The following is a 23,054-nucleotide window of genomic DNA, read 5'->3' on the forward strand; positions in this document are numbered from 1 at the left end:
TGACAACAATGCATATATTACTTTGCTAATCAAATCTTTTCATCAAGTACTACAATACAATTATTTCTATTACTCAAAGGCATTCATCAACTACTGCAATACAATTTTCATCAAATCTTAAGCCATTAGGCCCAGAATGCATAAATACATAAGCAATTCACAGCAGATTGGGGCTTGGGAAAATTGGTTACACTGATTCTCACTGTAACTAGGACAAAAACATTGAATATGAGATGCTAAATAAATCATCTAGGTGAGGCCTTGTCTTTCCTCCCAGCAAGGATGATAGAAATTTGAAGTCCTCTGCTAAATGCTTGATTGAAGAGGATGCGGGTTTGAAACTCAGCTACGAAAGGGAGCCATGACAAAATGGCTATGGGCGTGAATAGCAGTAATCCCATGATGTAGTCATAGACTCTGGCCATCTCCTTTACTGACTTCCAGATTAACCCCTCCAACAAAGGCCTACAAGCTTGTGCCAGCTTGGAAGGACAAGGAAATGGACAATGTTAGGTAATACATTATTGTATGACAAGTGCTAAACTTTTAGACAGTCGGTCTATCAGATTACTCACAAAAAATAAATACTCATGAATTTGTTATTTATTATATTCATACCGTTTGAGAGTAGTCAGACGGTCCACTGTCCGACAAAATAGCATTACCCTTGTTGTATTTCATCTCTATAGATTATTAGAGTTATGACAATATACAGTATGGGAATAAAAAATTGGAACATGGAAATGGAAACACAAGACATGACATTACTCCCATAATTTAGGAAAGCTTGAAACTTACAAGAAGAAGGGCCCAGCCAGTGGGCATGAAGGCAAGGACAGCAGCCAATAAATCTGATATAGTGAGGCCATATGCTTTGGATAAAACAATAATGATCCCCAAGGAGGCAAGAAAAAGAAATGCCTTGAGCATCCTGAACACTAGCTGAAGTTCGATACCCAATATTTGTCCACCCACTGATACAATCTGCACCAACACGGGGATCACAACAAGCAAAAAACCAGATCAATCTGTCTAGGTAACAAAACAGGAAAAGAAAATAAAATCTTATTTATCTGTTATTTCCTATTGGAAGAACATATAAAGGAGGATTAAAAATAATAAAATAAAAAGCAGATACATAGATGCATTCAAAAACTCAAGCACAACGTTTACATTTATGCTTGTGCCTATCTCCGGCTACAAATTAGAGTTTCATCACATACCTTTGACAATAAAAGCGCTGCTACCATAACACCCCATGAGAATCCATAAACCTGCAATATTATAGGTTAAACGCTTATGGTAGCATACTGGTTCCATAGCAAAATCAGAGAGAGGATGGTCTTGCAACCTAACTGGTCTTTAATAGAACAAGAAAAAAAAATGTATCAGTGAAAATAGCATATTATACCAGCCAACTCCTACTGTGATGAGCTATATGAAGGTGGTAGACAATCCCATATTGATAGACAAAGAAGCGAAGTGCAAGAATAATCTCAAGCACTCTTCCTCGTATATTTGTGTATTTAAGGTGCTCTTGTTCTCCATCCCACCATGATTCCCAACTTTTTTCAGGCTGAATACCAATACCTCCACGAATTCCCATCCACCGCTTCCAATCTGTCCAATCATCTACCGTCTTTTGCCAGTCAAAACCAGAGGGGTTAAAGACAAAGGGAGCAAATAACCAAGATCCAACCAGGAACCAGATTGAGTAGGTGATAAACAAATAAAGCTTTGAACTGCGATATGATTCCCCATAAACTTCATATAAGACCAATAGTATACCGAGTTCTAACCCTTTCACAAAGTGACTCCTTGAGTACAATCTATAGTTATCAGCAAACTTGGCATGAAAAACAACAAATCCACGCCCAGTAGCTCGATACTTAGAACCGCCATGCAAGATTGTTCTCCCAAAATAATGTGCTTTTGTTCCAAGCTGAAATGTAAAGAATACAGAGGCTAACTGCAGCTGCATGATAATAAAGTCACCCAGAGCAGTGCGGAACCCTTTCTCCAGGCTAATTTCCATAAGCATAGGCAGGACCAATAAGATGCCCATTTGAAAGGCCGACTGAGGAATTAAAGCTGCTTCTAGGGACTTGTTCTGATTTATGATTGACTTCTCCAGAATCTCTCTTTCCATTCCACTCATAACCAAATACAAACGTCCATAGAGAAATAAATATACAGTAAGCACAGTAACCTGAAACAATGTAATGCCAAAAACAGAGGAATACATGTTTATTCCCATTTCACAGACTGTAGGAAGTGTGACTAGAAAAACAAAGGTCAAATAGCATGCATTGTGGCTTGTCATTAAAAATAATAGATTCTATTAGTTTCTGAGTAATAAGTTATATACTGACTGTATATGGAGTGAGGTATCTTCTCAATTGACTAACACATTAAACATGCAAATAGATACTGCTTTACAACTGAGGAAACCAAATTTGCCCTTATCCAAAAGTGCAGGGTAATTAGGCTATATAAGTGATCCGATCACCTAAAGATTATCTATTTACCATATTCAAGTACATAAAACCTTAAAGAAAGAAATTCATTTGGTTTGCTCACCATGCTATTAAAATAGAAACCAACAGTTGTGAAGTAGAATGACAGCATTCTATAGAAGTCAAATCGACATCCAAGTCGATACATATCACGACTAAGTGTTTGCTCTCCATTTCCGTTTGCAACTTTAGCCTCAAAAGATGATATTTGATTCATGCCCACATCACGTCCTTTTCCAACTTGGATATAATCATGATGTGTTACATATCCTCCTCGAAGAGTCGAATTGAACCCTGAAAAAACTTGTGGAATTAACCACCAATATTGAACTTGTGGAGTTAGTTAGATTAGTTACTGAAGATTACCTGCAAATATGTCCTCACTTAAATTAATAGTTTTTGAAGCTTTGCTTATGCCACCCCTTGTTATGTGGAAGATTCTGTCAAATATGTCAGGATGACCATAATGGAACCGTACCCTGCAAAAATAAGATCATTATAGAAACTATGGTGGTTATGAAAGAAATAAATACAATCATACTAGAGATAAGTAACAAAGTTATAATTCCCTAACCCCAAATAATTATCAACTTGTCAAGCAGAGGTACGAAATAGATCTAGACAAAGAACTATTGCTGAATATACGCACTAAAAATTCCTGTCACTTGGTTACTTTAGAAAGTTTGTTTCAGATATATTTTTAAATACAATAAACAAGAATATGAGATTAAACTAGAAAATTCAAGATAAATTTAAATTTTGACATCGAGCTCTTGAAAACTAACATTCTGAGCTGGAACAACTGGAGCTTGACTTGGCTCCATTCTTTCGCCCATAGTTGGAGAATGGAAGGATTTGTTAGATTTTATTTTATGTGACACCTATTGTAGAGTGTTTTGAGAGACAATTTGAAATGTTATGGGACCAACCATAGGAGTTAATGTACCTAAGGATTTATTAACAATATAAACATATGGGCTATTCATTTATCACTATTATTTGGAAAGTTACTAAATAACACAAGCAACAATTTAAACTCCTGTTCCACATGAATATTAGCAACAACCCATGTACAATATTTCCTAAGCAACCATTTACTCACGATGAAAATTTAAGGGTACCTCAGAGGACTCGCTAAAAAGCGTTGGCCAATAGTTACAAAGCTAGTCTCTTGATTGGACATAAACCAAGCAAGTGATGAAACACTGTAAAAGAAAATTAAAAAGTATAAAAATATTAGTAATTAGCAATTTTTCTGCAAAATGGCTGCATTTTGACTTGCATGTGCACCCCTGTAACACTTATCAAGATAAATTAACTTTGTAGTGAGAACTGGTCAGACTAACCTTCCTGTAAATATATGCTCTCTTAAACCTAATATTGTAGGTTTCCGTTGCCAGCAACAGGAGTGCTCAAACTCTTCCAAAACATTTCTCATCTTAAAAGCCTCTTCAAAATAGTTATCCTAAAAAACAAAGTATTAAAAGATGTTCAAGAACCTTAATTACCTATCTTGAGATGGAGAGAAAAAGCTACCTGATTCATGTCTATAGTCTGCAAAGCTTCACCACGGGTGAAGATAATGGCATGGTTTTGGTTTTCAGGTTTTCCTTCACCAACTTTTGTTGGAGGACCTGGAAGTTTGATGCGGTATATTTCCTAGAAGTACAATGAATGTATAAGGATGTTGTAAACAATTACATATGTAAGAAAATTGATATAAGCTCATAGGCCAAAACATGCTTAAGCATTTGACAATTGCGATTTCTGATCAAATGTATGGCCCAGACACATACCTAGTTCAACAGAGAGAGAAGAGCATTTTTCTTTCACTAACATGTTTTTGATGTTCTAAAGCAGGCATAAATATCATTGTAAATATTCATAGCATCATTTATTAGATTGTTATCAAATTATAAGTCAGTGATTTTGTACAACTGTTGAGTAACATTTTACTTTATTTTAGCTACCATCAATATTGATTTTTGTATGTGTATTTTTTTCAGCTTTCATATCAAAAGTTTGGTAATGGTTGTAAGATATTTGAGCTCTTAAGGGATTTTAATTGGAACCAAGGAGAATGTACCGTCCAAGATCAATCAAAATTTGACTAATCTCTAGTATCCATTAAGAACTAGGCTGTAATTAATTGACTTTGGGTTTTCCTATTTTACATCCATCACAAGGACTGAGAGAAGGCATGAAAAGCTAGTGGACTAGGAAAAAATCTAAATAAAACAAATATTACTCGCGTATATGGGTATTAGCAGTAGGTGAAGAATACATTGACTCACCCCATTATGGACTAAACTCACACAACCCCAAGTTTGTCCCATTGGGTTCAAACAAACCATAATTGGGATGGAGATGAGTAGACAGCCAATAGGGTGGGGAGAATTGCATCCTATTAACCAATCAAAATTACATACACAAAACTAACAAATACCAAGAAAGAAAAAAAATTCCTTATCAAACTAGCACTTACCCTTTCATAGCCATCAAATTTATCACCTCCCTTGACAAGAACAGAGTAATAAGTTTTTTGAGGTTCTCCATTAATAGTCTCCTCTCTTTCATCAATGTAAGCAACACGTAGAGATTGATGCCTGTACAATATTAAAATAAGGAGTGATTCCAACAGAAGTTTTAATTTACATGGAGAAATATGGTCTTATAACAGGACATCAACAGATAACTTACATTAACATGAGGTTCAGAATATTCTTTTGATGCCTTTGGTCTTTAGAATCATCAGAACTTTTCAGAGCTCCATAGATCTGACAAGATACAACATAGGTGAATTTTGAATCAGGAAGTGCTTGCACTCGAATAGAATCCTCCTCCCTTGAAATAGCTGCAAAGTTAATATATAGTTAATAGTTGCATGGCAAGATATTTGGTGATAACAATCCTGAAAGATAAAAGATATTAAAATGTATAAATGAAGATAATAGTTCATATGTCTAACAGAATGTGTGTCTTAGAAAGCGACAAACCATTATGATTAGGGAATTCCAGGGAGCATTGAAGTTCTAGAGCATTCCTGTAGTACATCATTCCTCGCACTGACAGAAACAAATAGGATGATGTATCCATATCAAATATCTACAAACAATTATCCATAAAAAAAGTTAGTCTATGATGGATTGCTAAGTTGACCATCATCATCCAGACCTGATCTAGAAAGAGTCTGTCCTCTGTAGGTTGCCCAGTTACAAATATCCTCCTCATTCTCTTTGTGATTCATACGCTCCTGGAAGTTGGTCCATTCATCTAATTTGCGGAAATTACTAGCATAATAAGTCCATGTTATTTCAGATGATAAAAAAAATAATATAGAAGTGAATCCAGAACTCACCTGGATATATCTTCTGCAGGTAGAACAAAGTCGATATCCCATCCTCATTTTCTTTGTTAAGTTCATCATAAGAATAAAGAACATCTTCTTTGTAATATGGAGTCAAAACACTGAAATAATAAATCAAGAAATAAATGAAAGTTGGAGTAGAAAGAAGCAATTATAATAAAACATATCTTCTCTGACTACCATAAGGTCTTTAAAACAAATATCTAGATAATAATTCATGTGGAATGACCCTGCAGACATTAATCAATCACGAAAAAGAAAAGAAGCAAAATATTAAATTTCCTAGATTGACATGAGCCATCAATCCTTCACTTTTACATTGATTAACATCAACTAGTCACAGATAATTCCGAAGCTGTATTTAGTGTAAGACCATTGCAAATAGTCAATGGTCACTGACCTGAAGGAGCGCATATCACTGACTTTTGGTGCACTTGGCATCCTCATAAATAATGAATTCGTGAAAAAAGTGATACGACGTCGAGCCTCTGAATTTCGAGGCACATCAGCAGCAGATTCTTTGAAAGTCAGAAGAAAGTGAAGCCTACGGACCTATAGAGAATTGTCAAATATAATAAAAAGCAAATCTCAATTAACAATATTTAAAATGATACTCAAAAACAGAGTTCAGTGCCTTGTCCTTCCAAGATTTGTTCTGTCTATCCTGAATATTAATCATTTCAAAACTCTGTCCATCTTTGCTGTTCTGAAAACTGTAATCTCCTTGAAGGGTTCTACAAAGAGACAAGGAAATTCATAGCCCATATTAGTGATGAAGACTCATTCAGTGGTATAATAATTCAGCAAATCACCTGGTTGACAACTAGTAGTTTCTAGTTTGGCAAAGACTGGTATGGTTCAATAATTACATCTAGAAGTGAAGTCCATGATCGCTTATTTTACAGGGATTTCATCAAAATTACAGGTCTACATTTGAGGCTTCACTAGGCAAGTTGTGGTTAGTAATCCCAGTCACAAAACACCATGGAAACTGGGGATAAATTTGAACTTGTTGAGATGTTGGTGCTACAGCTTTTTTCTTAGGAAGAAAGAGATCATATTTTCTTAATTATGGAGCCTTCTGTTCTAAACCGCATGCCAGAGCTTCTAATATGATTTTTTTTTTCATTTTAGCTAAGGCAATTAAAGTATCTGATGGTAAGGGAAGAAGAATTCCTATCAACATAAAGCTTGTATTTTTCAGTGCTTACTTCTGGCCGTTAATCATAACATCATGTGTAACAGTATCCATGATACCCTGCAGGGCTTTGGTTATCTGGGCCTTGTATATTTCATCATCGTCATAATCAGTCATCTGTAACATACCAACTCAAGTAACAGAGTGCTTAAAAGTGTGTCAACAAGAAAAAGAGAGCAGAGGAAAAACAAATAAGGAAGAGAATAAAACTTAAGCTCGATTGTTACCAAGATGTTTAGCCACTTCTCCAACTTTATACTGAGGAAAGGCATTCCGCTCATCTTGAATTCTTTCAAAAACTTCTCCTCTCGTCTACTATTGGCTACTTTGTCGTAAATGTTCATCACAATCCTATTCCACAAGTAGAAAAAGGAAAAAATTAGAAGACAATTAATTGAGAGAAAAAGAGGAGTAATTTCTTATATACAATGTTAAATTGCTAAATGACATTTAGGACTATATCTGTAAGTTCAAGCCAATAATATGAATGCAGCCTTACTTCTTATCAGCCTCATCTTCCAAAAGGCCATATATAAGACACCTAAGCGTCTCATAACATTCAATCACAGCTGAATGCATATAAGAATCACCCTTAATCAGTTTAATTAACTCAGCATCCTCCTTCCCCTTAAACTCTTTTGCTATGTTCAATGCAGCAGGAATCTGTCACATGTTGCAAGAGAAATAAATTATAACATAAACAACTTGCATCACATGTGGTAAACTTGAGAAACTACTGAACAGTGTTTACCTTACTAGCTAGCAAGAAAAGTGGCCACCGAATCACAGTGTCCTCACTTGAAGAACATGGGACAAGCAACAATTCTTGATCCCTGGAAAATAAAAGAGTTGTATATATTTTTATATTTCATATGGGATGAGATTTACAGCAAGAAGTCCTCACCTATTGCTAATTAGATCCCCCACACGCATGGAACGAATGAATTCATTCCACATTTGAGAAAAATTTGCCATATTCTTTTGTTCTATTGATTTATCCTGCCATAAAGGAGTTTTCTTTAGCCAAAAGGAAAAGAAAATGGAGAATGGATAAGGAAATGGCCCAAAATCATCTTCATATAAACCGATGATAAGATACCACATGAATTGGCAGCATTAATATTTAAAATAAATGCTTTCATATCTGGCATGATGCGCAAAAATCTCAAAAAATTAAGAGTAATTGCAGACATTGGTAGAATCTAAGCAGTCGGCACTACCAAGAGTTTTGTCTTTGAATCATGATGTGCTGATGGCAAAAAACGTTGACCAAAAGCTGGAGGCACTTTTTGAAATCTGGATCGCAGCATCCCAAGTGTACGTATCTAAGAAATAATTGGATGAGAGCAAAAAGTTACGAAAGTAATCTCCCTAACATAAGTAACAAAAATAAGTAGGTTATATGCAATGAAGAGAACTTCAGTGCTTTCACAAAATCATACATATATACATATACGCAGAAGTTGGTGTGTGCGTAATGTGTATGGATGTGTACACATGCACACACATATTTTTTTTAATTGACATATTTCTAGTAGCATGAGCATAAATTACAGCATACCTCACCCACATGTCTGAAGGCTCCAAGAACCCCACCAAAAAGGGTAGAAAATATGGAATACCATATTTGAGTATCCATAAAATAAACCTATGCATGAGTAAAACACTCAGAAAATTACATAAGTTATATACGTATAAATAATCATTATGACCATGACTTCAAATTATCCATTATCAGGTTCTTATATGCTTACTTACCAAGACAATTGGAGCCCATATTGCTATGATAGCTCCGACATTATGAGCAACTACAGAAGTTTTAGAATATGAACTAGTAAATTCCATACAAAGATATAAGAAGGTAGTTAAAAAAATCACAAAGGGAAAATCAAATATGGAGGAAAAATGTATTACCGTTCGGAACAAACTTGTGCAACAGATAGTTTTCACCAGGCATATCCAAAATTTCCTTTGTTGGTCGCACAAGTGGCATAATCTTAAAATAAAAGTAAGTGTAGAGCTTAGAAGCAACCTTCATTTGATTCTAACATGTAGTAAACGAAAGTGATTTACACAAATCGACACAAATGTAGAAAGATCAATAGCTCGTATAAATAAGAATCAAGAGACATGCTTGCACATATCTATTACTATCCATAAACTAGCTACCTAGTTGCAAGGGCAAAATCAGAAATTTCATTTTTGCAGTTGGTGGTCCTGGAGGAGGGGGGCAAAAATATGTGGGAGAGAGTTCCATTCAAAATAAAAAGTTACACCTAAGAAATTCTCTAAATAATTTGTGTTGTCTGTAAAATATATTTTCTACTGTTCATGACATGATATTTTTACATTTAAAAATAAAAAATAAATAAATTGATAATGAAACTCAATAATAAAAGTTTGTTACCAGTTATAAAACTCGACATGTTAGGTACAAATTTTCCTAAGGAGGGATTTTTTGAATGGCCAGAGTAAAACTTTATTTGTTCAAAAAAATTTTGATCGACAAACAAGGTCATTCAAAAGCCAAGGGCGGGGGGCGGAGGCCTCTGCCAGCCCCTTTGGCTTCACCTCTTCCTAGTTGTGGTCCTGCAGGAACTAAAGAAACCAACAGGCTTTTAATTCCTATAAGTATTACATATTATATTTTAGATGATTTATCTCAACACCTTGAGTCACACTAAAACATACTTTGACTCATAAAGAAACTAATCAATAAAACCTCATTAGGAACAGAAAGAGGATTTCAGCATGTTGCAGAACAATGCAGGTGATGGCCCAACCACGTGCATTCTTCTCCAAAATTCTTAAATGATTTTCTTTTCCCTCCGATATTTTATTCAGTATCTTTTATTAGCTGTGGTTCAATTCATTATTGTGTGTATAACTATTGAAGAATGTTTGTGTCTGATTAAAGCAGACAAAAAATGACCATGGCAAATTTCTTTACTAACAGCAGTAAAAAAAGATCCACATCCAGGACCAAAATTCACCAAAAAATTAATCAGATTTTTTACTAGTGAGGCTACAAGACATCATGTTTTCCAACTCATAACTCTGTTACATACAACCAAACAAAATTCACAAAGAATAAGCTTCATTGCTTTCTTCTACTAATAATTTTATTTCCTAAGCTGAAGAGTAAGAAACAAATAATTTAACTTGTAAAAGAAGTAAAAAAGAAATCAACCAATGTTAATAAGTTAAAATTCCTGATACAGAATTTTTGACTTGAGATGCATGTTTAACATATTAGATTACTGGATTTGAGAAGAAATAACCCACACAAAATGTCCCTCTGTAGTAAACACTTTATTGGAACCTAAAGTTTGATGTGTTTTCAAAAACACTAACTAATAAGAATTCTTTGTTCATATCTATGCTGCATGGAGACTTTTAACTTGTTAAGTTTCATTCTAGGATAAACCATATTAAACATCCTATTCCATGAGGCAATTGTGTGAGATAGATAATTACATATAATTATAAAAACTCATTAATGCAATTGATCTCAATATTTCCATAATATATAATGTTTGAGAATTTTGAGTTTCAATACTGATTCACAAAAAAAAAAGGAGAAATCACCTCAACAAAATAGCTAAATGTTAGCTTGATGACTAGCAGCATTATCCAAAACAAGGTGTACCTGAGTGTATTAAAATACAATTATTTCAATGGAACAAGTTCAAATCCAAGCATATGTAGAAGAACGTGAAACATAACTGAAAAAATAACAACCAAAAATAAATTTTGTCTCTTACTTTAGGAGTGAGAAGAAGTCCTCATGCATGCCTCTTCCGACATAAAGTTTTGGCTGGAGCGAAATAAAAATTATATACAGAAAACTCAAAAAAAATTTTAAGCAAGAAGATAACAATGGAAGATGACGAGGCATAAAAGCAAAACAGCAAACCGAAAACAAAAAAAGAACAGCCAAAAGTAATAATGCTTGATATGCTTGCCTGATTCCACCACATAACAAGAGTAATTATCCACCAATTTGAGAGCTCCATTTTTTTCCGCAAAAGTGGAAGCACAAATAGTATAGTAGCCAGTAAATCAGGTATCAAATAAAGTACAACAAGATAATTATAAAATGACCGGTTTTGCATATTCCCAGTCCAATGTTTAAAGAACTTGATAACTCCTGTTGGATTCTGCTCAGAAATGGAATAACCTATTGGCAAAATCACAACCCAAATAGCTCCCATGAACAATTTCATAAGGTATCGTAGTATTTGGGTAAATTCAAAGCTCCCCCAAGCCTTGAAAGTAAGACCTATATCCAGAATAGCTGCAGAAGGAAGAAATGCAAAGATGAAATTCATCAAACATACCCTATCTAAAGCCTATTGCCAAAATAGGGTACAACTTATTGCAGAACTCTAATAAGCATATTATAAAATTTATGAATAACATTGTTTCAAAAAAAAATTATGAATAGCAGAAAGCATTATCACAAATATGACTCTCTTTCAATTTATGAACATTTACATGAGACTGTTTCCATAACCACTCATCAGTCATAGGAAAACTTCTGTTACCTTCCAAAAGATTGAGAACAGCAGAAGTAATGAAAATGCTTAACACTCTTCTTAAGAAATCTTCATCGAACAAAGTAAATATAGACCCAGAACGCGTCCATGCAATAATTACCATAGCCTGAAATAAAAAAATAAAAAAATAAAAGAAAGAAAATACAGATGCAATCAACTGATTGTGTAAAATAGTACAGAATATGGCAAAAGGTGAAAAATGAAAGGTACCTGGAAAGCCATTATGAAGAATATCCACATTCGGTGAAAACTTCTATATAGGTGCAAAAATGTGCGGACTTCAACAAAGTTAGTTTTATGCTTCCTCTTTCCAACAGTGCATGGACTAAAAATCTGAAAGGAATATATGCACGTGACTCAAATCTTAGGAAAAAAAATAAAATAAGGTAAGATGAAAAGAACTAAAATAGAGGTCAATATGACAGAGAAAAGAGCAAGGCTAGTGTGTTTAGAAGATGCTGAATATATATCATAACTTCTAAATCAACATAGTTCAAAAGACTCAAAATCCCAATCAACTAATTTTTAGTTGGCAGTGTGCATACAAGAGAAAAGAATCATGAAAAATGTGAAATTTGTGAAAAGTGTTTCACTGGAGCAAAGAATATACTTAAACTTCATAAGGGACACTAAGGTCAAAACTCAAAAGCTACAGCAATTTCAAAGAGTACAAACATATTCATGACAAACTGTTCAATACAACTAGTACAGGGACTAAAACTTTGTTCATAACATGACCAAGTCACTAACTAACAATCCTTCCAAACTTTCATGGCTGCACAAGTAGATTTGTTCTATACCATCTCCTCCAAAGAGAACCAGTATGAACTACAATTTTGTGAACCTAATTTTATTGAACAATAATTGTCAAATTAATCAGATAATAATATAACTTATGGCTAATGTAGATTAAGCCTACAACCAACAGGCAAAAGAAGCTACCTCGTTCAGAAGTGGTATCTCGTCAAGCTGCACAAAAGAATATTTTTCATGGTCTCTTCTCCACCTTAGCCTGAAGCAATTTTCAGACCTAGAAAAAACAAATTTCTAGATTTCGATTATCTGACTGGTGTAGACAAAAGAATATTTAACATTCAAAAAACTCACCAGAAAAACTCATTTAGATCATCATAGTTGTTCCATCTAGAATGGCTTGCCTTGCCTTCTTTATTTTTTTGCGATTCCTTTCTCCCCAAATCATTTCAAATTTTTAGCTATGAAGCTTTAAACAAATATTATCAAAAAATTCTCCAAATAGAATAAAATAGAGATTACCTTAAATAGAACTTGGTAAATAGGTGTTATGACAGTTCTTAAAAAGTATTCTTGGTCAAGCGCTGCTGTTTGGTTTGTGTCACTAACAGGATGCACTTTGCTAGATAAAATTTGAAAAACATCGCTTGCCATCTTCTCAAAATCATGAAAAAATAAACAAAGCCACTTTTAGTAAGTCTAGAGGCCATAAAATACTGTAAAATCAATGATGAGAAAAGGGAAATGGTTATAACTTGGGAATCCAAGCACATTATCAATTATGAGCAGGATCCATCTGAAATTCTAGGATATAGACCCCACAGGCATAAATTAGATAATCTTCGCATATTCTAGAATATTGCTATCAAGTTTAGATTCTATTGTTGATCCTAACATAAAAAAAAAAAATAGAATCAATATAAAGGTGGAATTGAGACAAGTCAAGTCAAATACTAATGAGCTTGAGCTCACTATTGACTAAAGCTCATATCCTTGAGCTCAAGCTGAATTAGAAAAGAATTTGTTACAACTCAAGCTTGGCTCAGCTTGACTAATTACGCTACACAAGCTCAAGCACAAACTTGAGCTTAAGCCAAAACTCAAAAATGCTAAGCAAATACCCTCTTTTTTATAAATTTATGCAATTTTAACATAAAGTCCTACACTAATACACCTATAAAAATACAATTCTATAGGTGCATGACTTTCAATCATTCTAATTTACTATTTTACCCTGGAAAATGTCTTCAAACTGCTTCCTTCAGCTACTTTACTAAATACTTCACACATCTTAAAAGATTGACAAGAGACTAATTATGTGATGGGAGCAATCCTAAGATTAATGGTAGGATCCTGAAGTTATTACCAGATTTCTAGAATATTAATAAAAGTTTGGCTTCACAAGCTTTGGACATGAAGCTCATTAAGGGATTCTTCCCCTTAACCTTTTTTTATAGTGTTTGAATAGCTTCCATCTATCGTCCTTGATGCACAGCATTACTGGCCTATCACCTTCTCACATACTTTGCCCCTCTTTACTAAAAGGTGAGTTTTCACTACTTCATTGGAGGCATTAACAACACACCTCAACCTATATATAACATAGCCTCAACTCACTTGACAATATCAAGTCTCTACAGCCTTAAATTTCTCAGACTGCATTTGTATTTACCTTCATTCAACTATCTTCTGGTTTCCTACCTTCCTAATTCCACCTTCCACCTTTTACTACATTTATTTCCATCACCTACCAAAATGCTCAAGCACACTGAAGACTGACTCTGCCTGATCCTTCTCTTTTGCCCTCTCTTTCCTCCTGCTTACTCCATTACAACAATACCCAATCCCTTTACAAGAGACCCTTTATATTTTGGCGACTCTACTAGATAGGCATCACAAACTACTTAGTAGGACAGTAAAATTTCCCACTATTAAACCAATAGCAAAATACTACAAGTTTTCTAAAAGGTGATTGCTAGTCTCCAATTTTCCAGAATTGTTTTTAACTATTTTCACTCTGAATGTACTTCATGAAACGAAATGCCTAAAATCCTATGATCTATCTGAAGGCAAAGATACTAAACATTGCATGTGTCTAATAAAGACAACCTGACCGAAATTTTCACTTCTGTACATTGTGCCCTTTCTAATCTCATCAAATTTTTGTACACAGTATAAACTGAGCAGTAAATGCACAAATTTGGAATTAGCTTTGACACGTTGACTAAATATTAGACAAACCCAACAAATGTGTTGTACTTTTTTCTGTCTTCTCTGTGGTTAGTTACACACAAAATAAACACATTTGATATCTATTATCAAATGAAATCATTATTTACAAGAATCATGTAGAGTTGTGATCACAAAGGGAAAATGAATGACATTCAGTCAAACATCAACTTGCTATTGCCAAGATGAACATCTTGATAGATGCTGAAAAAAGACTAGATGGTTAGAGACCTTATAAATCAAGGACAATGATTTGTTGAAACTTAAAGGGTAACTTACATTATGAAAGATGTAGCAAATGCATTCAGGCATAAATCGTATATTTGATGCTTCACCCCATATGAGAAGATAAAGTGCAATGTAAATGAGTTGTAGCTGTTGTACTGCGTAACCTTGGGGATACCTACAAAGTTAAAGTTTCATTCAAAAGACATCATAAGAAAAACCCAGTGTGCTCAATTCATGACATAAGGTTTTGCTACTAAATTAAACTTGGTTAACAAATTGAAAAGCTTCATTTCACAAGCGCGGACAAAAGATACCTTCTAACATGCGATTCATGATACATAAAGTCACACCATGATTCATAATTCTTGAATATTTCATCAGTCAAATACTGTATGGTGATACTATCAAGCTGCAATAAACTTCATATTAATCATCAACAAAAGATGTCATAATGGTGGAAATTAAAGCTGCAATTGAGTGAACTGAGAAGATATGAGTCTCAAAAAGGAAGCATGAAGCAGCAAAGAGGACCAATGATTCACCTCACTATAAGTTTCAAGATTCTTATTCCTCACATCAATATTGGCAAGTAGCAATATTAGGTGCTCCCTTTGATTTGCTATATTCCCTTTCTTCAATCACCAAAAAGATGAGAAGACAAATAAAAAAGATTTAATATTCAAGATATAATTATCAGCAATAGCTATTAAATCAAAGGATCCTTTGCTACATTATCAAAGCCTCCCTGGATGGTAAAACTGTCCTACATGCTTGAGACATCCATACATGAACTTTACTCATTTAGACGAATATTAATGTGGCTTTCATAGTGAAACCAAAGGTTGTTATATCTTGGTGCAAATGAAAAAAAAGATTAAAACACATAACATTTATATCTTTAAAAAGAAAAAGGAAAGGGAGAAAAGAACTCCATGCCATCTCTCTGTTCCCACAAAATACAGGGTTAAAAGAATTTATTACAAATGATCAAGCATTTCAATAAGCAACAAGTGTCCAGTGTGTTTACCAACTATCTCACCATTTTTATTGTTGCAAAATTAATGAGCATGTTTTGAGTAAAAATATGTGAATAAATACAATCCAGATCACAGGGTTTACAGATACTATCCGGGGGCTTTTTAGGTCAGCTAGTTGCTTAGTGAGGTAAATGTTTACCAGAGACTCAGGCTCCAAAAACCAGGCTCATGTCACTATAAAAGAGTAGAAAACTATATATTTCTTGCATTGTTATTTAAAAATGCAATAACAAGATATGAACTAATCTATTATTTAGGAGTTGCCTTGATGATTTTATTATTAAAAACCTACCAGCCTTCGTTTCAAGTATAAGAGTTTCAGAAAATATTCTACAAATGGAGGAAATGACAAAGTATTACCATAATGATCATATTTCTCCCTAATGTGCTCTAAAAGTTAATAACATGAAAGCTTATGATTCTGTTTTGAGTTTGCCCTCAACTCATTGTCCTTAAGGCTATTGAAATTCCTGAAATTTCTGCGTCTTGGGTAGAAGCCTTCATAATTTCACAAAGCTTTCTATTGCTATTAATTGTTGGAGGGTTTCTTCAAAAGGGTGAAAATTCTTAAGACAAGGAATTCTTTTATCTGCTTACCTGTTTGTACGGTCATGGAAAGTGTTCAGTAGAATTCTTAATGCTATTGCCTTGACAAATCAGTCTGAGTGTCATCCAAAAGGTAGAAGGCTGAATATTTCTCATCTTTTCACAAAAACTAAGTTTTTTTTTTTTCTGCTGGTAGGATTAGTTCAATTCAAATTATCAGAGGATGACATATAGATTCTATCAACTCCCTGATTTAAAGCCCAATATTTCTGAAAGAGAAAATGTTCATAGCAGGTATTTCTGAAACAACAAGCAGATTATTTTGCAATACTTGAGTTTAAAGAGGGAAGACTCCCTATTTTTTATTTAGGGGTTCCATTGATTTTTGGGAGACTCGGAGCAGCTGATTGTAGTTTTGTTGGATAAAAAAACTAAAAGAATAAACGCTTGGAGTGCTAAATAACTTTCCTTTGCTGGAAGAATTCAATTAACTCTGTTCTATGTAGCATTCATTTTTGTTCCCCCAAAAAAAATTAAAAAATGGAGCAAAAATTTAACTCTTATTTGTGCAATTAAGCCCACAAAATATAGGAGGAATAGGGTAAACCTCACCTACAACTCTTGTGATTTCAACTTTTCCCACATAGCACCCTATGAATTTTTTTCTCGCAATTAGCACCATTAAGTTAAATTTTTTTTTCAGAGGGGGTTACACCGTTAAGTTTCACCAAATAAAATTACCAAAATACTATCAATTCAAAAGGTGTTATTTGTTCACACTTAAGGGTAGTTTTATAATTTTATTGGATAGAATTAATGGCATAAGCCCGTATGGGAACGAACCTTAAGCACATGGATCTAATTGCAAAATAAAAAACACATGATGCTATATGAGAAAAGTAAAAACCACAAGGGATGTAGGTGAAATTTATCCAAAGGAATATGTTGCGCCACTATTCTTGGAGCATATCTATAAATATTCTTGATTGCATGTGACTTGTTTAGTTGGTCACTTCTAGTTTTTGGGGTATTTTCCGTTGGATAAATATTCTTCCAAAACAGCAAATTTATATACGGCAAGTGTTATGAGTTGTTCCTCCTCTAGCACTAAATAAGTTACTTTGGCCATTAAAATTATGCAAGAAAAAGTTATTTAGCGGAGTATATATAGGGTTAATGTACCTAGAAATACCTAGAGGCAACAGCAAAACAGATAAAATTATGAAACAGAGAGAAAAGTAAGTAGGGATGCATTGCACTACCTGAAAACCATAAAGAGACAAGAGCCAATCAAATATATCATTAACAAATAAATTGACATCTACAGTTGAATGAGCCATGGGCATTGGCAGATTCTCCACATTACGTATGGCTTGAAATGCAGCATTGATCTGTACAAGCCCAAGGAATCAATGTTGTGAGATCCACCATTAGTGCGAACAAGCAAAAACCAAGACATTATAATGTTGCATTATATACAACCTCAGGGAGTTTCATAATTGCTGGTTTTATCCCAACAGCATACAAGGGAAGAATGTTGTAGTGTTCATACTGTTCCTTTTGGCTCCCAAGTTCTTTTGCATATTTGGTGGTCTGTGATGCCAAAATCAATAATGAAGCACTTTTTAAGTCCTCCACACATGCAAATGAGCCCTCAATGAATTTGTTTAATGAAAAAATTAAATAAATCAAACCTTATAATCAACTTGTGAAGAAGGTACCACTGTTTTTAACACATCATGCAAAACCATTGCAATCTGATAAAACTTAGCCATCTCCTCCCTTCAAGAGTAAGCAAACAGAACAAGTATAAGGGCAAACAACCAATATGCTTAGCTAAATTAAGCATGTTAATGGTTCAAGTAAAGCCTCACGGTTGTTTTGTATCTTGGCCCTCTTTAATATTTTTCTCATAGAAGATCTGGTAATACAATTGGATTTCTCTTGCATCTGTTCTTGCAAGTTGAGGCTTTATTTCATCTTTTTCCTGCAATGAAGAAAATATTATTATTTTCTTAATTGTTCTCAATCAAATTCAAAAATATAGGTTATTTCTTAGTCATAAAAAAACCCACTCAAACTAAATGTTAAGTTGTTAAACATGGACTCAAGAATAGGTTTCAATGCCCAAATGCTCTCTCATTTACAAGCTTTTTGGCCTTCAAAGCATGGAGTAAATTCAAGCACACCACATAGCTTGTTTTGAAATTTATTTATAATGAGAACAATCCAGAATCAAACTATGCACCACAAAAACAAAGAGGTTTTGCCTACATAGAAGGAGCTCTTTAGGTGACATAGTGTTTTCACAAAAAGGAAAGGAGAGAACTGGAAATGGAAAAAAGAAAGCCTAGGCAATCCTTAGATTGCCGAAGTATCACATGCTAGGTGGTAGTGATGATGAGATGAAATGTGGAAGTAAGAAGTAGAAATTAGGTGATATGAAGAGTAGAGCAGACTGCAGATTAGCTAGGAAATCATGGTGCAAAATCCAAGTACGAGGACAATGCAGCATCGAGAAATTTATTAGCTGTAAGGAGTCATGTAAAAGATCCAAATTCAAGTGAGGCCATTGTGTAGTATCCTTTGGGAGTTAAGAGTAAGAAGCAATGACTGTATGGTAGCTGGAGAAGGAAAGTCTACAGAAAGAAGCTCAGTCATAGGTAGGTTTACCAATCCAATGGAGAAGCATAAAAAGGAAAGTCTAGGATGAGTCATCAAATGATTGAATGACACCTCATCTGGCAATAATTGATAGGTGAATAGGATGTCAAGGCTTGATTCATACATAGTGAAAGGGCTTGTTTGGTACCATGTGTTAAGGATTCTACATGGGGGTCAGACACTGTTCTAAGAAAGTTTGATGTAGCACAAGGTGAAAAGAAAGCAAAGAAGGAGGAAGCAGAGGAGTAAAGGAGGGTAGAGAGAGAAAGACGAGAAAAGGGATAGAAATGAGACAGATTAAAAAGAAAAAAAAGAATGTTCACATTTTAATTTTTAAACATATCATCTGGACTAGAAACTACAATAACAAGAATATTACTGCACTCCAAAACCTAATTTAAACAAATAGGAAGATCTAATAAATAATCCAAATGACATAAAATCTTTATGGAAGCTCCCGATCCAAGGTTAAGCGGGTAAATTGTCCTTAACAAACCCAATCAGTTTAAAAGCACATTATATAACCTGAAAACTACAGTAACAAGTCTTAATAGTGCAACTATAATCCTAGTTTTAAGCAAATAAGAAAATGCCATAAAGAGCCGTAATTGCAAAAAAAAAAAACCTTAAATGATGGCTTCCGATATCAAACTTTGAGGTAAAGTCTCCTTAATAACCCTAATCAAACTCTGCCAAGCGAACAGTCTCTAAATCATTTAGAAGTTCTAGGATCAATGCAGGATCCAACAGCAAATTCCTTGTTTGATCCCACTATTTAATTAAGTCACTAGTTCTCACATGATCTCATGCCCTACCATAATAGCTTAAGGACGAATTAAGACAAGCACCTTAATGTGCATGACTTATTAATATAGGTAGTCTCATATGTGGTAAATAAATAAATCTTATTATAAGAAAATAACATTATTATGAAAAAAAATAAGCATCCAAAGTACCTTATCCAAAAACAACTCAATCTACAAGTTTAAGTTGCCAGGTAATGGCTCAATAATAGGTTTTTAGTCTCTAATAGATAAAACAGTGATACTGAATAAATCAAAATCAGTTTTCAACTAAGAAGCTAAATGGCACTTATATTCTTTTTCACTTGACTTTACAAATTGAACTCAAATATTTATTCCACTTTATATGAGATAATCAAAAGAAAACTAATAGTGAAATGTTAATGAGATCAAACGTGAATTGCATAAAACATGAACAATCTTTGAGAATGAAATGGATAAATAACAGTAATACAAGATATACCTCTTCTATTTTATTTGACAAATATGTCTTGAGCTGGCGAACACCACGTCCACTTGATGTTGGATCAATCCTGTTAGCCTCCTTAAATGCATGGAGGCGGCCTAAACATACAAAAAGAAGCAAGGCCTAAAATGAGTAAATTCCAATCCAGCAAGCATGCAGAAATTTGCTTTATTCCACAAACAATTTATAAAAGTTATAAATTCTTATGTCAAAAGCATAACTACTAGTTAATAGAACTGATACAGCATCAGAGATATTATAGCATTGTCAAATTCATGGAGATAAGATAAGCCTTCTTGTAGGCAAATGACTAGTTTGGATTTTTGCTTATCACTGTCTTATTTAAAGATATGTAACTTAGTTAAGTGCTTTATTTATTAACATATCTATAAGAAGAAAATAATTCATGTATCTCCATCATGCCTAATATAACTAGTTACTGGCTTTTCAGCTTTTCCATGAAAACAAACCCATATAATAAGCCATCCTTAGATCCCTGCAGCACTACTGGATTCAATTTGGACTTTAGTTGAATTTGGTTGGACTTTTTTCTAATTTTTTAATAGGATTCATATCAAATGTAGCAAGGTAAGCAATGATTTAAAAAATGAACATGATCTACTAAAAGTCTAAAAAAAATATATTTTAGTCCTATTTGACTCTAGTCTCTCTACACAGCATAAAAAAATGCCAATTTCCACAATGGTAACAAGGCCAAGATTATACTCCTAGTGCAAAACAAACTAAGTTCCCATTGGTATTATCATAGGATTGCACTCTAGTATAAATATAGCAGGAGGCTACCCTCATTGGTTGAAACCTTGACATCTTCAGTTGAACCCAAATCCTCTTCTTTTGTAGCATAGTAGTTGAGCCCAACCCAAGTTGTTTGTGCCTTCATTTATGTCAAATTTTATATCTCTCTTATATTTAACGCCCCAAACATAATCAGCAGGAGCTTCATTGGTTTTCTTTTCGCCAAGGGGAAACATAAGAAAAGTAGATAGAAATACATCTCTCTTAGCCTAGTACATGTTTCGAATTGCTCCAAGAGTGAAGATATCCATAGAAAATTTAAATATATCCACGAATGATAAACCCTATCATCCAAATATTGTCCGCATTAACATAAATCATACAGTTTCACTAACGAGTTCCCTGACCCTAAGGGCACCTATCAAATATCTATTTATAAAAATACTTTCACGTTTAACGCAACAGCTGACAGTTAATAGCTTAAACTGATGATTTTCAAGGCATTAAAGAAGATATTTTGCAAACATAATAAGGGGCTTAGCCCACTCGCATAAAAAAACCCAGTATAAGAAAAAAAATATGACTTGTTAGCAAAACCCATCATTTACTATTTTTACAAAATGAAAATGTGAAAAGTTAATCAGAAATGAGCTTACAGAGATGGGCAATTCTGGGATTATCATTCCCAATCTCGTTGGCAACTCGAAGAATGAGAGCAATGGAGGGCAAAGACGAGGGAACCAAGTCACTGTCCACAGCCAAGTCCCCAATGTTGCTAGGAAGATCAAACATTATAGCCTGCGCCTTCGACATCCTCCGCACAGGCGGCGACGGCTTCGTACCGCTCGAACTCGCCATGCTTCAAATTCACACAAAAACAACAACCAACAACAATGCCACACTGAGGCAGAGGTGCATTGATTCAGACTGAATTTAGTGTAAAACAGAGTGAGCATCATTTTCTTATATAATACAACAGAATTTTTGACAGATAGTTTGGGCTTCTGGGTTCTTTTCACTTTTCGGCCATGATTAGATTCTGATTCTGGGATAGATTGAGAAGCAAGCAACGTCGCTTTTCAAGTAGGTTTGGCAGCGGGAACTGCTTTACTTTCGGCTTTTTTCTCTTGTTATTTGTTAGAGGAACTAGGGACGAACATGTTCATTTCTTGTTTGGAAGGGTTACATGCTGGCAAGTCCGCACTTTAAAAGAGTCACGAACATGCTGTTTTTATTATTATTATTTTTGAACTGGTTTAAAATTACAAAAGTATAAATATTATATTTTATTTTATTTATAATTTCCTTTATTTTAACACAAAAAGACCAAATTAGCTATCTCAATTTGTAAATTAGGCTCTTTGTCTCCAAACTTTAACCCCAATATCATATTCATCTTTAATTTTAATAAATTATATTGATAATCTTTAAAGTTAAGATACATGTCATTTTAATTCTTTTAATTTAAAAAATAATTTATTAATCTTTACACTTCTAACATTATATTTAAATAGTCAATTCATCAATATTTTTGTTAAATTTACTATTCAATATCGACGTGTATTTTTCATATACAAATATGTATATTAATTATTTATTTAAGAATTTACATTAAATATAAAATTTATTATTTTTAATTATTATAAAATATTTGTATAAAATTTAAAAAAATCCAAGTTCTTTCCTTTGTTCTTTGTCTTCTTTTTTTTATGTTTTTCTTTCTTTTCTTTTCTTTGTTTCTTTATCTCTTTCTTCTATCTTCCTCTCCCTTTCCCTACTATCAGCTGGAAGGCGATCAACGATGGTAGAGCGCCAAATCTAGCCTAGCCAGTGTCGCAACAACATCCAGGGCCAGATTGGCCTTTGCTGTCGCCAATCCGGCAAGGGGAAAAGATCAAGCTTAAGAATTGTAATGGATATTTTGTTACAAGG

At 33.9% G+C, this 23,054-nt stretch overlaps 1 protein-coding gene across 2 annotated transcripts; it reads right to left on the minus strand.

Annotated features, from left to right (window-relative positions):
* Positions 1-22,290, minus strand: LOC18612179 (callose synthase 7). Of its 2 annotated transcripts, none has more exons than XM_007048819.2 (42): positions 21,779-22,288; positions 20,364-20,464; positions 18,308-18,420; positions 18,128-18,215; positions 17,916-18,026; positions 17,696-17,824; positions 15,393-15,482; positions 15,165-15,259; positions 14,902-15,025; positions 12,916-13,047; positions 12,748-12,824; positions 12,583-12,670; positions 11,851-11,973; positions 11,629-11,746; positions 11,047-11,378; positions 10,846-10,898; positions 10,670-10,730; positions 8,996-9,077; positions 8,840-8,889; positions 8,643-8,729; positions 8,302-8,406; positions 7,986-8,080; positions 7,833-7,914; positions 7,581-7,744; positions 7,309-7,432; positions 7,095-7,198; positions 6,518-6,617; positions 6,284-6,435; positions 5,875-5,984; positions 5,691-5,789; positions 5,513-5,581; positions 5,217-5,370; positions 5,002-5,122; positions 4,053-4,175; positions 3,863-3,981; positions 3,638-3,721; positions 2,883-2,995; positions 2,581-2,810; positions 1,412-2,209; positions 1,224-1,274; positions 799-984; positions 1-482 (listed from the first exon to the last, which is right to left on the minus strand). In XM_007048819.2, exons 1-42 carry the CDS (start codon positions 21,978-21,980, stop codon positions 246-248), a joined length of 5,676 nt encoding a protein of 1,891 aa, XP_007048881.2. In that variant the 5' UTR covers positions 21,981-22,288; the 3' UTR covers positions 1-245. The 2 variants fall into 2 exon arrangements, with proteins under 2 accessions (XP_007048881.2, XP_017985376.1); XM_018129887.1 differs by lacking the exon at positions 1-482 and adding an exon at positions 586-683 and having other exon boundaries at positions 21,779-22,290.

Source organism: Theobroma cacao, chromosome 1 (genome assembly GCF_000208745.1).
Source record: "Theobroma cacao cultivar B97-61/B2 chromosome 1, Criollo_cocoa_genome_V2, whole genome shotgun sequence".
NCBI classification, from domain to species: domain Eukaryota; kingdom Viridiplantae; phylum Streptophyta; class Magnoliopsida; order Malvales; family Malvaceae; genus Theobroma; species Theobroma cacao.